The sequence below is a fragment of the Corythoichthys intestinalis genome, unplaced genomic scaffold (genome assembly GCF_030265065.1).
Source record: "Corythoichthys intestinalis isolate RoL2023-P3 unplaced genomic scaffold, ASM3026506v1 HiC_scaffold_23, whole genome shotgun sequence".
Classification (NCBI taxonomy): domain Eukaryota; kingdom Metazoa; phylum Chordata; class Actinopteri; order Syngnathiformes; family Syngnathidae; genus Corythoichthys; species Corythoichthys intestinalis.
In genome coordinates, this window is record NW_026651592.1 from 11,218,480 (window position 1) to 11,234,640 (window position 16,161).

The following is a 16,161-nucleotide window of genomic DNA, read 5'->3' on the forward strand; positions in this document are numbered from 1 at the left end:
TGGTGTCACATGTACTATAAGGGTTCTCCAGTAGCTCAGCGAAGAAAATATTTACGTTGTACGTTTACATACAGGCTAAATAACTACACTGAATGCAAATCATATGTGTTTTCTCTGAATTTGATTTGAATTTGGACTCAATTTTGTCATTTTGCCACTATGGGATAATTCAATATGTAGACAATGAGATGATTCAAAATACAGGGGCATGTCCATTCCGACCGCCTATGTCCCACTAAAGACAAATCCAATGGGAATGAAAAAAATTGTGTTAGCTTTTGATTTTTAGGAGAACGACTTATTGTTTGAAGCTAAAAATTTATTTTGACCATGTAGATCATTCTGGTCCCAATGAGCAAATACATTTCGTATATTATGATAGACCCACTGGACTCATATGTGGACATCTTTTATTACAAAAAACGGTTTCATATACAAAAAACAAATTTTGTTGTGAAATTTTATGAGGTTTTACTAATCTCAAACAGCAAAGAGAAATGAAAAATGCATTGCATAAAAAAGCTTGGGTCTCAGGAGGGTATACAATATATGCACAGACAACTACCCCTGCGAGTAAAGTAAATTTAATCTTAAAATAAGTTAATTTAAGATGTTCATTTAAAGAATCTATTGATATGAAGGAAATATTTGCAGCAGCCATACCAATTAAATAAACCTGATAAAGAAGCAAACAAAAAATGAATCAATTAAAATTTAAATCGTTTGGAATCACACTAACATAAATTTACAAATAAATAAATAAATAAAAATAACTGGAATAAAAATAAAACAAAAACAACTATAGCACATGCAAGTTAAGTCATTAAAAATATGAGTTCAAGGTTTTTAATGTTTTGTGTATTATTTATTTATTTATTTATTTATTTTTACCTGTGACTGGCACGTGCATGTGTGAGTGTGTGTGTGTCTGGAAGTATAAAGTGCGACTTTTTCACATGACACACAACCTGTGTGTCTGATGATGACGTTAAAGATTAATACCCTCGTAGGAATTTCTTGAGACCTCTCTGTCATCTTGACCTTTGCTGCCATCTGGTGGTCAACACGTTCAACACACGAAGAACAGAAGACCGAAACTTTCTCTTGAGATTTATATTTGAAATGGACTGTTTAAAATGACAGTTTGCCATGGAGACGTCGATAGTGGATTGATTGGGATCCAGATTGCCATGTAGTATGGCAAACGGACCTTGAACACATCCCTAGCGCTTGTCTCGAGTCGTCGTGGGCTTGAAAGGGTGTCGTGTGGTCGCGACTAGTAAGCACGTCGTTTCTTGGATGTGAGGGTTAGGGTTCCATATTGATAATCTTCCTCAGTGCACGAAGAAAAAGACGAAAAATTTGCACTGGTGCTCCAGAACATAGATATATATGGTGAAAAAGCCCAACTGATGTTTTGTGAGGTAAGCGCCAGTTTTAAGCTAATTTTTTTCTCTCCCCCCCCCCCCCCCCCCCCCAACACTCTTTTCTATCGCAACGGTTTTTCATTTAATGTCTTTTCATTTTAAAACGTGTTTTCACTTTCTATTTTGTCTGTTTGGCACGGTTCACCTCAGTTTAAAGCGAATTCGGCTGTTATTAGTCGACTTGTTGACAAAAAATGTGTAAAAGAATTTGACATTTAGCAAAAAAAAAAAAAAAAAAAGGAAAAAAAAGTCATGTTTATCGGTTATCACTTCCGATGGAGCTTTCAAATTAAAAGTGTCGACAGTAATTTAATAGGTTTTTAATTTTAGTAAACATGGTTGGTTTTTCATTTAGGAGTTGGATACAATAGTTTCTTTTGTTGTTGTCGTTGTTGGAGGATTGGCTTTCAAAACTCCTTGCGACTAAAGAAGAAAAAAAGGGGAAAGTTCCATTCTCATGTGATTGAGTGGTCCTTGAATGCACCAAATTTATTCAGCTATGCTCGAATGAAAACTCTTAAGTTTGTGTCTGAAGAGTCAAACAAACTTCCCTTTTCAGTAGTCACGAGACTAAACAGCTTGCAAGAGAGCTATTTTGGTGTCATGTGACGCCCCCAAAAATGGTTACACATGATGTTTAAACATCTGTTGAGCGGGTGACGACCACATGAAACTATACGCCCTGTACTCTGTCTTGTTTTTAGTTTCATAAACTCTTATTTGCCAGAAGCATCAGGATGGTGGTGCCTTATGAGGACCAAACATTCAACTCCCTGCGGAATCGGTGTCGCCAAAATAAGGTCCTGTTTGAGGACCCCCTGTTTCCCGCCACTGACCAGTCGCTTTTCTACCAGAGGAACCACATCGGCAACGTCGTTTGGAAGAGGCCGAAGGTAAAACCGGCTGCAAGCTGTACATGCTTACCCATAACACTTCTATTGAGACAAATGACAAATATGACGGTGGAGGAGTTTGCGAGTGTTAGTATATGAATGAAGCTGTGATTATGTGAATTAAAGTGTGCCATGTTAATGTGAATGAGCAAGCGAGAGCAGGTACAGTGGGGCAAATAAGTATTTAGCCAACCACCAATTGTGCAAGTTCTCCGACTTGAAAAGATTAGAGAGGCCTGTAATTGTCAACATGAGTAAACCTCAACTTCTAACAAGGTCTAACGAGGCTCCCTTCGTTACCTGTATTAATGGCACCTGTTTTAACTCATTATCGGTATAAAAGACACCTGTCCAGAACCTCAGTCAGTCATACTCCAAACTCCACTATGGCCAAGACCAAAGAGTTGTCGTAGGACACCAGAAACAAAATTGTAGACCTGCACCAGGCTAGGAAGACTGAATCTGCAATAGGTAAAACGCTTGGTGTAAAGAAATGAACTGTGGGAGCAATTATTAGAAAATGGAAGACATACAAGACCACTGATAATCTCCCTCGATCTGGGGCTCCATGCAAGATGTCACCCCTTGGCGTCAAAATAATAACAAGAACGGTGAGCAAAAATCCCAGAACCTCACGGGGGGGCCTAGTGAATGACCTACAGAGAGCTGGGACCACAGTAACAAAGGCTAGTATCAGTAACACAATGCGCCGCCAGGGACTCAAATCCTGCACTGCCAAACGTGTCCCGCTGCTGAAGAAAGTACACGTCCAGGCGCTTCTGCGGTTCGCTAGAGAGCATTTGGATGATCTAGAAGTGGACTGGGAGAATGTGTTATGGTCATATGAAACCAAAATAGAACTTTTTGGTGGAAACACAGGTTCTCGTGTTTGGAGGAAAAAGAATACTGAATTGCACCATACCCACTGTGAAGCATAGGGGTGGAAACATCATTCTTTGGGGCTGCTTTTCTGTGTAAAGGAAAGAATGAATGGGGCCATGTATCGAGAGATTTTGAGTGAAAATCTCCTTCCATCAGCAAAGGCATTGAAGATGAGACGTGGATGGGTCTTTCAGCATGACAATGATCCCAAACACACAGCCAGGTCAACAAAGGAGTGGCTTCGTAAGAAGCATTTCAAGGTCCTGGAGTGGCTTAGCCAGTCTCCAGATCTAAACACCATAGAAAATCTGTGGAGGGAGTTGAAAGTCCGTGTTGCCCAACGACAGCTCCAAAACATCACTGCTCTTAAAGGAGATCTGCATGGAGGAATGGGCCAAAATACCAGCAACAGTGTGTGAAAAGCTTGTGAAGAGTTACAGAAAACGTTTGGCCTCCGTTATTGCCAACAAAGGGTACATAACAAAGTATTGAAATGAACTTTTGGTATTGACCAAATACTTATTTTCCACCATGATTTGCAAATAAATTCTTTAAAAATCAAACAATGTGATTTTCTGTTTTTTTTTTTTCTTCCCACATTCTGTCTCTCATGGTTGAAGTTTACCCATGTTGACAATTACAGGCCTCACTAATATTTTCAAGTGGGAGAACTTGACACAATTAGTGGTTGACTAAATACTTATTTGCCCCCACTGTAGGTGTGCACTGCTGGCCAAAAGTATTGGCACCCCTGCAATTCTGTCAGATAATGCTCAATTTTTCCTAAAGAATGATTGCAATTAGAAATTCCTTGGTAGTAACATATTCATTTATTTTGTTTGCAATGAAAACACAAAAAGAGAATGGAAAAATTTAAATCATCATTTTACACAAAACTCCCAAAATGGGCCAGACAAAAGTATTGGCACCCTTTGGAAAAATCATGTGATGCTTCTTTAATTTGTGAAATTGACAAAACCTGTTACTTAACACATAACAGTTGGTGGCAATAACTAAATCACACTTGCAGCCAGTTAAAATGGATTAAAGTTGAGTCAACCTATGTCCTGTGTCCTTGTGTGCACCACATTGAGGATGGTGAAAGCAAAGAAGACCAAAGACCTGTCTGAGGACTTGAGAAGCAAAATTGTGAGGAAGCATGGGCAATCTCAAGGCTATAAGTCCATCTCCAAAGACCTGAATGTTCCTGTGTCTACCGTACGCAATATCATCAATAAGTGTAAAGCCCATGGCACTGTGGCTAACCTCCTCAGATGTGGACGGAAAACAAAAATTGACGAGATCTCAACGAAAGATTGTGCGGATGGTGGATAAAGAACCTCGACTAACATCCAAACAAGTTCAAGCTGTCCTGCAGTCCGAGGGTGCAACAGTGTCAACCCGTACTATCCGTCGGCATGCAAATGAAAAGGGACTCTATAATAGGATACCCAGGAAGACCCACTTCTGACCCAGACACATGAAAAAGCCATGATGAAGTTTGCCAAAACTTACCTGAGAAAGACAAAAACCTTTTGGAAGACAAAAGCCCAGTGTGAGACAGCTGGGTCTCCCTCAGAGGTCATGGATCTTCCAGCAAGACAATGACCCAAAACACACTTCAAATAGCACTAGAAAATGGTTTGAGAGAAAGCACTGGAGACTTCTAGACTTCTAAAGTGGCCAGCAGTGAGTCCAGACTTGAATCCCATAGAACACCTGTGCAGAGATCTGAAATGGCAGTTTGGAGAAGGCACCCTTCAAATCTCAGAGACCTGGAGCAGTTGGCCAAAGAAGAATGGTCTAAAATTCCAGCAGAGCATTGTAAGAAACTCATTGATTGATACCGGAAGCGGTTGTTCGCAGTTTTTTTGTCTAAAGCAGGGGTCGGGAACCTATGGCTCTTTTGACGGCTGCATCTGGCTCACAGACAAATTTTCAATTATTTAAAAAACAAAAAAACAAGTTTTGTTATTTAATAGGAAGAGCGCTAGGACCTCGGGGAAAACCTGGTGGGCGTAAGGGCTCCAGGGGAAACGTTAAAAACTGCAACCAATAAGGGGCGCTCGCCGCTCACATTTTTTCCTTTGGCAAGCCAGTGATCAGGCAACATTCAGGACAAGAGCGGCAGTGGAGAACGCAAAATGATGATGCGTGTGGCAGTCAGTTGAAATAGTAGCTATGCATCTGTAGCTACACATTTAATTTTGTTTTATTTTCATTTTTCTTGTACAGCTAAAACAAGAGAAAAACAGCAACGTCCGTCTCGCATTGCTGCGCAGATGGCTCGTTTCTTATTCGCTCTAAAATGTGAATTCTTATATAATTATGTTAGTAAATAAATACAAGTTTTTGTGACAAAACATTTAACTTCTGCATTTTAGTCACTACTAGCATTCACTCGTCGTCCGCTCGCCATTACGAACACATCTGCTGTCATACATAAACATACTTAACGACTAACATATTTCTGAACTATATTAACACATAGTACACGTCACAATCATCCTAAAATAAAGCAATAAGCTAATATACACAGTCAAATTATATTTTTTGTCACCTGAAACAAAACAAAAAAATACTTTCAACCACAACGACCGTCTCGAGAAGGCTCATTTCTTATTCGCTCTAAAATGCGAACACTTATTACCCATGCACGTCAAGAAGAGAACGCTGCCCCCTGCTTGTTTAAAACCGTAAGTACAACAGTCGTTTCAGGCTGAAACTTGCTTGGATATGTTCCATAAACACAACGAAATAAGATGAAAAATTTTTAAACATGGGGTGAATCTGTGGACACATCAAAATAATAAAAACTATTTTAATATAATTTAATTATTATTTATTATTTAATTTTATTATTATTATTCATGTAAGTTATTAAAAAGAATTCAGAGACTTATTGTACTTTGAAAGTGTTGAAATTACATCAAATAAACATATTACTTGTATTTTTGTTTGAAATATATTGTATGGCTCTCACAGTATTACATTTTAAAAAATATGTGGTGTTCATGGCTCTCTCAGCCAAAAAGGTTCCCGACCCCTGGTCTAAAGGTTCTGCTACCAAGTATTAGGCTGAGGGTGCCAATACTTTTGTATGGCCCAGTTTTGTGTAAAATGGTAATGATTACATTTTTTTTCATTCTCTTTTGGGTTTTTTTTTTTTTCATTGCAAGCAAAATACATGAAGATATAACTACCAAAGCATTTATAATTAGTCAATTTCTAGGAGAAATTGAGCATTATCTGACAGAATTGCAGGGGTGCCAATACTTTTGGCCAGCAGTCCAGCTGCATTGCTGCAGAGATTGAAGAGGTGGGGGGACAGCCTGTTAGTGCTCAGACCATAGCCCCCACTCTACATCAAATTGGTGTGCATGGCTGTCACCCCAGGAGGAAGCCTCTTCTGAAGACGGTTCACAAGAAAGCCCGAAAACAGTTTGCTGAAGACATGTCAACAAAGAACATGGATTACTGGAACCATGTCCTATGGTCTGATGAGATGGGCGGGCTTTCTTGTGTACCGTATTCAGAAGAGGCTTCCTCCTGGGGTGACAGCCATGCACACCAATTTGATGTAAAGTGCAACGCACGGCCTGAGTACTAACAGGCTGACCCCCCACCTCTTCAGTCTCTGCAGCAATGCTGACAGCACTCCTGTAACGAGTCACATGACATTTTGGAGGAAAAATGACAAGCAGTACTCAATTTGGACATTTAGGGATGTACATATTTACTCAGGGGTGTACTCACTTTTGTTGCCAGGGGTTTAGATATTAATGGCTATATTTTGAGTTATTTTGAGGGGAAAATAAATGAACTCTATTATATGAGTTGCACACATACTACTTTTCATTGTGTCAAAGTGTCATTTTGTCAGTGTTGTCCAATGAAAACATACTTAAATATATGCAGAAATGCGAGGGGTGTACTCACTTTTTGAGATACACTGTAATTCTGAACATAAATTAATTCGCTTAATAATGGTAGGGTCTATTCTATCCTTACAACATATGTGAAAACAATCTAAATGACCTATTACTGAACCCATTATGTAATGCAAATAACGGTTCTTCAAAACAACCTGAAAAGCTGGTACTCTTTTGTCCCTACCGTCACTATGCAAAGTTCCACCCTTGCTTGTAGGCAGTCAAAAAAAATCTTAAAAACACTATTTTTCCTCCCAATTGACTTCTAAAAATGTTGCCTAGGACAAAACTTTTTTTTTTCTTTTGTCGATATCTTTGTACATCTTATTTTATTGCTTTGTGTGTGCGCGTGTGGGTTTTATCAGCTGTGTCATTTTGCAGCCAGCTTTAAATCTCCCTGCCGTTCAGGCAACTTCATCAGCGGGTGTTTCCTTTTTCTGTTCCTTTGGTCCTTGCCTCATTGTCCATGTTTATCATTGTTCTCTTTATTATTGTGTCGCTTTCCCAGGAGTTATGCCAAGAGCCTCACCTTTTTGTGGATGGCCTGAGTGCCCATGATCTCCACCAAGGTCAGTTGGGAAACTGCTGGTTCGTGGCGGCTTGCTCGACTCTGGCCACGCGAGACAGCCTTTGGCAAAAGGTCAGATTTTGCCTGTGTCTATCTGTATGTTTTTGTGTGACTAACATTGGTAGCCATTGATGGCGATTGACGTGCAATTTATTTGAATGGGTGGAATAAGTAGGTAATGAGTTAAAAGTAATTTATTCGTTAGTGCTTTGTTTTTGCAGTTGCCAAAACTGTGACACCAATGGGACTCTTCCCATATTTTACACCTGATTCACACTTTTCCAACTTCAAAATTTTTCAAATTTCATGCAACGCAGGGTTGTATTGATATTAATGTAAATTTCTTTTGAATATAAATGACACATTCAACCTAACCCATTGACAGTTCTCATTCAATTTTCACTGAGTAACACCCACAAGGAATTCTCATTCATTTCTTTTGACTTTCAAGTCAGAGCCACACTAAAATATCTTTTGAAGGACGCACATAAAAATCCATTATTGTTATTATTATTTTTATTATTATTAGTTGTCCAATAATGACTTTTAAACTGATACCCCAATGTTATCAAATCATAAAATCCAACTTTGATATCAAACTGATACAGATATATGCGGGCATGCACTTAATTTGTTATTGGTAATTGTATTGTGATGCCCCATTGAATGCTTTAATAATGATAAATGTAACAACTTCAAGTTTTTCCAAATAAAAGAGACTTTTCGTGAAAAATTAGAAAACAACTTCAACTGAAGTTATAGAAAAAAATGTCCCATATAAATAAAACAAATTGAAATGAACCAAAAGGTCTCTAACTAAAAAGACAATAAATTATGTTTACTCCAGTTACCCCGGAGAGCCACTAGGGGACGACTAACGCATTACAAATACAGACAGGCAATCATCGGCCATGCCAGTGCAATGACAATTCCCAAGATGCCTTTTCCTGGGGTTTTGCACAGATTTTTAATCATAATTGTGTGTTTCATTACTTTTCATAGTGACTATTTCTTTCTGGTGACGCAGTAGTTACATGTGATAAGTTTAAAATTAAGTATTTTTCATTTATTGGTCCTTTTTTTGTGCACCCTCAGTGATTACGCTCTTCTCCTCAATTAACAACTCCCTTGCATAATAATGTTGAGTTCTCTACAGGTCACTCTGAGTATAGCTGCTGTCACCAGCCCATGCACAAAGGCTACAGGATTCTACATTGATTTTTAACCCAGCATACATACTAGCACCAAGTTGATATTATTCGACATCATTTGAAATGCTTATATGGTCTGGTATCGTACTTCTCTTACTATTAAACTTCTGTTTTAACCAAAAAATCAACAGGAAATAACCTGAAATAAAGAAAAAGGGACCCAAAAATGCCCCCAAATCAACAAAAAGTGACGTAAAATTGCCACAAAATCAACAGAAGGTAATCAATTGCCCCAAAATCCATAAGAAGCGACCCAAAATCAACAGGAACTGACTCATAATCGCCCCAAAATCAACAAGAAGTGACCTCGAACCAATTGAAAGTGGCCCAGAAATGCCCCAAAATTAACATGACTTTTATCAGCTTGCCATCAAGGCATTCCCGTGCAATTTCTGTGGTAATAATTGTTATACATCTCAAATATAACATGATTAGATAAGATTTAAAGAGCATATGACACCAGAAAAAAAGTCTTAAATGGCATTATTATGTGAATTAGAATCATATTTTGAGACGATTCGACTATATACAACAATTTAGCAAAGCGCAGATGACGAGAAATTAGTCTTTTAATCTGCCGGTTAGCCACGCCTACCATTGTAGGGCTTTAGCGTCCCCAGCAGGTGGATGACGTCAGCGGTAGACTGGGCTCATCGGTTTTACTATTCAGCCCACTGAGGGGGAATTGTTCAGAACGAGGAAAACACGACGAAGAGAGCCACAAAATGTCATTGTTTCAGTCTCTCTACTCCAATATTTTTACAGGATATTCTTTTTATCCAAGTATTTTCCCCCAATAGCTATATAAATGGCTTGAGAAGGACCAGTCAGCCCGTCGAGGGGGAACTATTCACAACGAGGAAAACGCGACGAAGAGAGCAGCAAAATGTCATTGTTTCTGTCTCTTTACTTCCATATTTTTACAGGATATTCTTTTTATCCAAGTATTTTCCCCAATTGCTAAATAAATGGCATGGTCATGACAAATAACAATCTTGTGCTAAATGGAATATGAAATAATAAAAATCCATTTATTCAAGACGACATGGCAAAATTACTCCATAATGGTCAAAACTATCGACTTTACCTTTACTGTCGCACCTCCCGAACGATATTTTATGACACCTAAATCGGACATATGTCATTTCCCTTCCCCGGCTTCGGAGAATGTAAACAAACCAGAAGGAGTGAGAGCTAGCCGACATGCTAACCCGAGCCGAGGGATGTTTCAAAGTCTTTGAAGTGGAAAATCACACGTAACTAGCCTGGATTATTTGACATGACGACCTGGTTGTCGATTGTCTTCGTGGATCGGCAAACCGCCCGGCGGAGAGCAATTTACAGTTCGCTCCCGGGAGGAGGGTGGCTGGAGTTGTTGTGCAGCTAACGTGCTAACAGCTAACTGCTAATGAGCATGAGGAGAGCTTTTTACATGCCTATCAATGATCAAACGTAAGTAGTCCTTTATTTAAAGGAATTTTGTAGTGTTTACTTTGTAATCACTGTATTCGTATTTGACATAATACAAAACAAGATGTTTACTCACTTCCTCGTAAGTCCAATGGTCCCACAGTAAATATCCACGGTGAATGGGAACCTTTTGAAACTCCAAAAAGGCGCATACGCCTCTCCCGCACACAGAATGATTTTTCTGCAGCCGCTTGGCTGGCGTGATGCGAAAAATAAACGTATTAATCCGCAAAATCAGCTGAATCCTTCGTCCTCATACACAACAGTACACTGTATAGTGAAGAGGACGTCTTCTACCGTACACGTCACAGCGCCCTCCTCCTCAATGCAAGACCGAAGCCGGAAGTCACTCATTTTCATGGCGCTGGATTCAAAAAACTAAATAAATATAGCGATCGCTTCCACACACATCCAAGCGGTCCATATCATTCAGGGGCATAAAATACCGCGTGTATTATGAAATAAACATGCTTTTTCGTGTCACAGGCACTTTAATTCAAAATATTTTAGTTTGTCATGATTAAATAATTATAGGATGACTCTTTTAAGCTTTATTGACTCATTGAAACATGATCACTCAATGCCAGCTGTACAGTTGAAATAGGTTTGATGGCTGTTATTGTCAATGGCAGTGAATGAGTAAAAAAAAAAAAAATCAGATTCAATAAGATTTACCACTGTCACAGAGACCAGAAATAGGTAACAATTTTTTATTTAATTAAAAAGTACAACGAAGGGAGCACACCACAAAGTAAGCGAATATAACAAAGTACAACAAAGAGAGCATGCCAAAAAGTACGCAAATTTAACACAACTAAGGGAGCACAAAGTCCAATAGAAAATAGAGCACAGAAAGCCAAAATGATCAAAGTAGGATACAACCATAGGAAACGTTAGAGACCACGAAGATGAGGGTACACAAAGCGGTAAGCAAGGGAATCGTCAACACAGTTGATAGACAGAGGCGTCCTTAAATACAGCGCGCTCCTAATGCGTCACAAGAACATAGAATAACCCCGCCACTCTAGTTTACTCAGCTGCTTGAATGAAAAAAGAACAACTGAGAATACAAACATGACAACTACCAGGCACAAGTCATCCGTTTTAGCATTTTTATTGGACTGTAAGGAAAGGTCAGTCAGCATGCGGTAAAAGCCAGCGAGCATTGCAGCTGGGGCGGCTCGGCGCCGTCCTTGAAAGCGAACAGGAAGTACATGACCTTGCGCACCTTGGCTAGTTCGGCGATCCTCTCGCCAAACTCTTGCACGTCGGCCTCCAGCCACTTGAGGTCGTCGTCAGGGCCGCGCCAGAAGGTGCCGACGGGCTCCAGGAGCTGTCGCGTCATCAGGTGGGTCAGGTCGGGCGTCCAGTGTTGCGAAATGCCCGTGATCGTGACGCGCCCGCTCCCGACCAGCGACACGTTCCAGCGAAGGAAGCTCAGCTCCTGATGCCCGAAATCTAGTCGGTAGACGGCCTCGTGGGGCAGCAGAAGTCGCTCGCCGTCCTGGCGCTTTTGGCCCGAGCGCTGGAGGGACGACACGCGAAGACGCATTTTCTGTGGAAGGGAAGGATCACAAAAAGAAAATCGTTACTTAATGTTGTAAATCCCTTGGTCTTGTTTTGGTCTTGTGATTTTTTTTCCAAGACTAGGGCTGCCAAAGTTAGTTGACTGTTTGACAGTTAATAGGTAATCAAATTACTGTATTTTTCAGACTACAACCCTTAGCAAAAAATATGGAATCACCAGTCTCGGACGAGCACTCACTCAGACATTTAACATGTGGAACAAACTCAGATAAAAATCTTGAAAAAATAATGAATTATTTCAAAAGTGCAACTCTTTAGCAATCAGAAACACTAAAAGAAATAAATAAAAAACATTGTGGTGGTCAGTAAATGTTAATTTTATAGAGCAAGTGCAGGGAAATATATATGGAATCACTCCGTTCTGAGGAAAAAAATGTGGAATCATGAGAAACAAATAACAATCAAAACACATCTCGAGTATTTAGTTGCACCACCTCTGGCTTTTATGACAGCTTGCAGTCTCTGAGGCATAGACTTGATGAGTATTCTTCATCAGTTTGGTGCCAACTCTCTATAATTGCAGTTGCCAGATCATCCTTGCAGGTCAGAGCCTTGCTGTGGACCATTTTTTTTCTATTTCCACCACAGGTTATCAATAGGGTTGAGATCTGGGCTATTTGCAGGCCATGACATTTACTGGATGAGTCTTTCTCCAACGAATGCTTTAACAGTTTTAGCTTTGTGGCATGATGCATTGTCATCTTGGAAAATGACAAGCATATTTTCAATTGAAGGGATAAGAAAGCTGTCTAAAATTTCAATGTAAACTCGTGCATTTATTGAAAATGTAACCACAGCCATCTCCCCAGTGCCTTTGCCTGACATGCAGCCCCATATCATCAAGGACTGAGGGAATTTTAATGCCTTCTTCCGGCAGTCATTTATGTAAATCTCACTGGAATAGCGCCCAAAAAAAGTTCCACCATCATCACATTTTCAAGAGTCAAGAATCTGCATTGGACATGGTGCTAATGCTGGAACTTTTGTTTGGTGCTGTTCCACCGAGACTGGTGATTCCATACTTTTTGCTAGGGGTTTTATAATGCCCGACTCAGACTACACGATTTCAACCAGACAGACACATTGTGCAGAATTGATGACTTGTCGTAAGAGTTGTTTGATATTATCGGTCAATGTAAGCATTCTAAAATGATTTCAGATATTAGCAATATTTATTTTTGATTTTTTGTTACCTACAAAATTAGAGATGCACGATAATATCGGTCACCGATAATTATCGGCCGATAATGGCAATTATGACGTCACACAGATAATCCAGATAAAACGAAATTCAAGCGATAATGCAATCCGATAATTATATACTTGATTTAGCCTCCAAATGTGCGCAATCAACAGTTTTGTCCAATTCTGCTAGTTTTAAGGAGGTGTTTTTGCAGTGTAGTAATGTGATATATGTTAGGAATGGCTTACTTTTAAAGGCATTTTTGTGCAACTTGGGTGTTTACTCTCTAAGTAATTAATTGTTGCCAAAAGCTTACCATTACACAACGTCATTGCCATTGTTTAGTTGTTGGAATTTACTAGTTGTTCACATTTGATGTGGAAAAAAATAGCACTAAATTACATTTTTGCACAGTAACATTTGATCTTTGTATACTTTAAAATTTTACATACATATTTGAATAGACTTATCGGCGTGACGTTATCGGGTGGAAGGGGCGGGAAATTATCGGTTATCGATATCAGTTGAAAAATGTATTATCGTGCATCACTATACAAAATGTATGTTGATGTTTTCTGCTTTTGTGCAAGGGCTGTACACAGCTAAGTACAGTAGTTATCAGTGTTGTTTTTGTCAACAAACGCTTTTTTTCATGATGAGGACGAGACGATTAACGAGCTAAAAACGTGTTTTGGGAGACTAAAACAGAACGATACTAATGCCAGTTTTTGTCTGGCGAGACGAGAATGAGATGAAAATGCCCTAACATATCGGGGAAAATGCGACAGTAACAAAAAAAATACAATTTAACAATAGTTATGAGGTAGATATCTGTGACTTTTTTGCAGATGCCATTTTTTTCATTGTGACGTAATTAATTTAAAAGTTTAAAATATGCGTGTGAAAATTTTTTTTAAGTCTTTTTTTTTTTTTTTTTTAATATTAGACATCAAATCCCAGCTGCGAATGGCCACAGCTAGATGTTTTCTAGGATTTTATGGGTGAAACATGGTAATAACAAGGGTCGCGATGCAGAAATCGCAGACATCAAGGAGTGGTCGAGATGTTCTTTTTCATATATTCACCCTTTTAAATGTTTTTTTTTTTTTTCTTCAACTTTTCTTTGTTTGGATCGATTATTTATCATCTAAAATATCAGGGAAAATGCAACAGTAACAAAAAAAAATACAATTAAGCGATACTTATGAGGTAGATATGTTAGTTACAGACACTATTTTTTTTAATCGTGAGGTAATTTGTTTAAAAGTTTAAAATATACGAGTGAATACTTTTTTAAAGTCGTTTTTTTAGACGAAATATTAGACATCAATTAATGATTGTAAGCCAAAAATGACGGACATTTTGAATAATAAATATGATTACTTACCTTCTTTTCATGATTGGGTTGAAACAAAAACGGTTGCACGACGTCTGTAAACGGGGGTTTCCAGGGTAAAACGGGCAAATTAAAAATAGTTCGGGGGCATAATGCACCATGAATCTGCTATGGCAGCATATAGAAATATTGTTCTATCAAACACAATATGTTGTTTTGGCCTAAAATACAGCAGTTTCTTTTAAAGACGAGTGCAAGAGCAGAAACTGCTTTTTCAGTCCTGTCTGTGTTTTCCGCCATATATATTTTTTATTATTTTTGATCACCAATAACATTGATCTCGGACTAATTAGAATCATGTTCCACTGCCATTGACAGCGATAGACGTCTAAACTGTTTTGACTGGGAAAGTTTTAAAGCGAATCTGAACGGATTGGACGTCAGTCCCTGTCAATGGCTGCCAATGTGTTAATAAAAATCACGCTTAAGTCAAAGCTTACCTCCGTCAGTGCCACGTCTTCTTTAAATTCCAACACCACATCGCCGGACGCTGCTTCTGTCTGATCCATTTCTCACTGATGTTTGAACGGCACTGTCAAGGCTTTCCGTTTATTAAGTCCACCCCCCTATTGGCTCCGCCCACTTTCCGAACTATTTCCATCACGTGCCTGTAGGCAACGTTGCATTGATTGACCTTCACATCAGCACAATGCCATGTAACTGTGAAAGAGTGTATGTGGTTGCCAGGTAACAGGTGCTAATTATATACAGATGGGAACCATGGGAGTCATCTGACACATTTGCTCAATGGAACACTAATTTTTTTCATTTATATCAGTCTTGTACGGGTACATCTTTCTGCGTTTGCGCTTCAGTGATCTGTCAAATCGCTTTGGTATTTGTGAAATCACCAAAAGTAATCAAAGTAGACAAAAGTAGTGCTTTGCTTTTGAACATCTTAGAAGCAACACTGTAAAAAATTTCAGTGTAAAATAACGGTAAAGAGCTGGCAGCAGGGTTGCCATTTATATACTGTTATTTTACAGTCTTGGTAATGTAAAAATGTTTCACAGTAATAGTCCGTTATCCAGAAAAACTGTTGATTCCTGTATTTATAGAAAATACAGTAAAAGTCTGTCAACAAGATTGCCATTACCAGACTTATTTTACAGTCTTGGTAATGTAAAAATATTTAACAGTAGTTGTCTAATCCAGGAAAACTGTATATTCCTGTATTACCAGAATTCGCAATAAAGAGCAGGCAACCGAGGAGCTGCAGTGCGCTGCGTTTTTAACGATATACTGTGTTTTAACGGTATTTGGGAAAATGACTTTACACTCTATGAATGCATATATTTCCGTCCAGTACAGAAAAAAAAGCTGATGTCAGGTGCGAAACAGAACAGGTTTTATTTCATCGTGTTGGCAGGCAGTGAAAACGGACAGGAACTAGAGAGATGGTGCAGTCGGGTCGTGTAGGTCAGGCTGAGCAGGCTGGAGATCTGCCGTAATCGGGTCAAGCAGGACAGGTTGAGCTCAATGGAGTGCTGGCATAGTCTGGTCAAGCAGGACAGGCTGAGCAAGTTGATTGGGCTGGAACTCTGGCGTAGTCGGAAAAATCATTGTCCATAATACTCCCATTCTTCGCGTGGGTTCTTCAATATGAAGAAGT

General features: G+C 39.1%; 2 protein-coding genes across 4 annotated transcripts in view; one reads left to right on the forward strand and one right to left on the reverse strand.

Annotated features, from left to right (window-relative positions):
* The first annotated feature begins 1,200 nt into the window (after positions 1-1,200).
* LOC130911240 (calpain-5-like) overlaps positions 1,201-16,161 on the forward strand; it is a 38,367-nt gene continuing 23,406 nt past the window's right edge. The window contains exons 1-3 of one of the 3 annotated variants that reach the window (XM_057829077.1): positions 1,201-1,424; positions 2,132-2,320; positions 7,643-7,774. In XM_057829077.1, coding sequence (XP_057685060.1) covers positions 1,413-1,424; positions 2,132-2,320; positions 7,643-7,774 — 333 coding nt within the window. In that variant the 5' untranslated portion in view covers positions 1,201-1,412. The remainder of the gene's footprint in view (positions 1,425-2,131; positions 2,321-7,642; positions 7,775-16,161) is intronic. The other 2 variants (XM_057829080.1, XM_057829078.1) reach the window with 2 other exon arrangements.
* LOC130911241 (olfactory marker protein-like) lies at positions 10,991-15,070 on the reverse strand. The gene is made up of 2 exons (XM_057829081.1): positions 14,990-15,070; positions 10,991-11,938 (listed from the first exon to the last, which is right to left on the reverse strand). The coding sequence occupies exons 1-2, from the start codon at positions 15,056-15,058 to the stop codon at positions 11,522-11,524; spliced, it is 486 nt and encodes a 161-aa protein (XP_057685064.1). The 5' UTR covers positions 15,059-15,070; the 3' UTR covers positions 10,991-11,521.

Bases quoted from the DNA above. Each gene is read 5' to 3' on its own strand.
- LOC130911241 (XM_057829081.1), bottom strand. From the start codon at position 15,058: ATGGATCAGACAGAAGCAGCGTCCGGCGATGTGGTGTTGGAATTTAAA. The intron at 11,939-14,989 runs GTAAGCTTTGAC...TCCCTTCCACAG, and splicing joins AAGACGTGGCACTGACGGAG to AAAATGCGTCTTCGCGTGTC.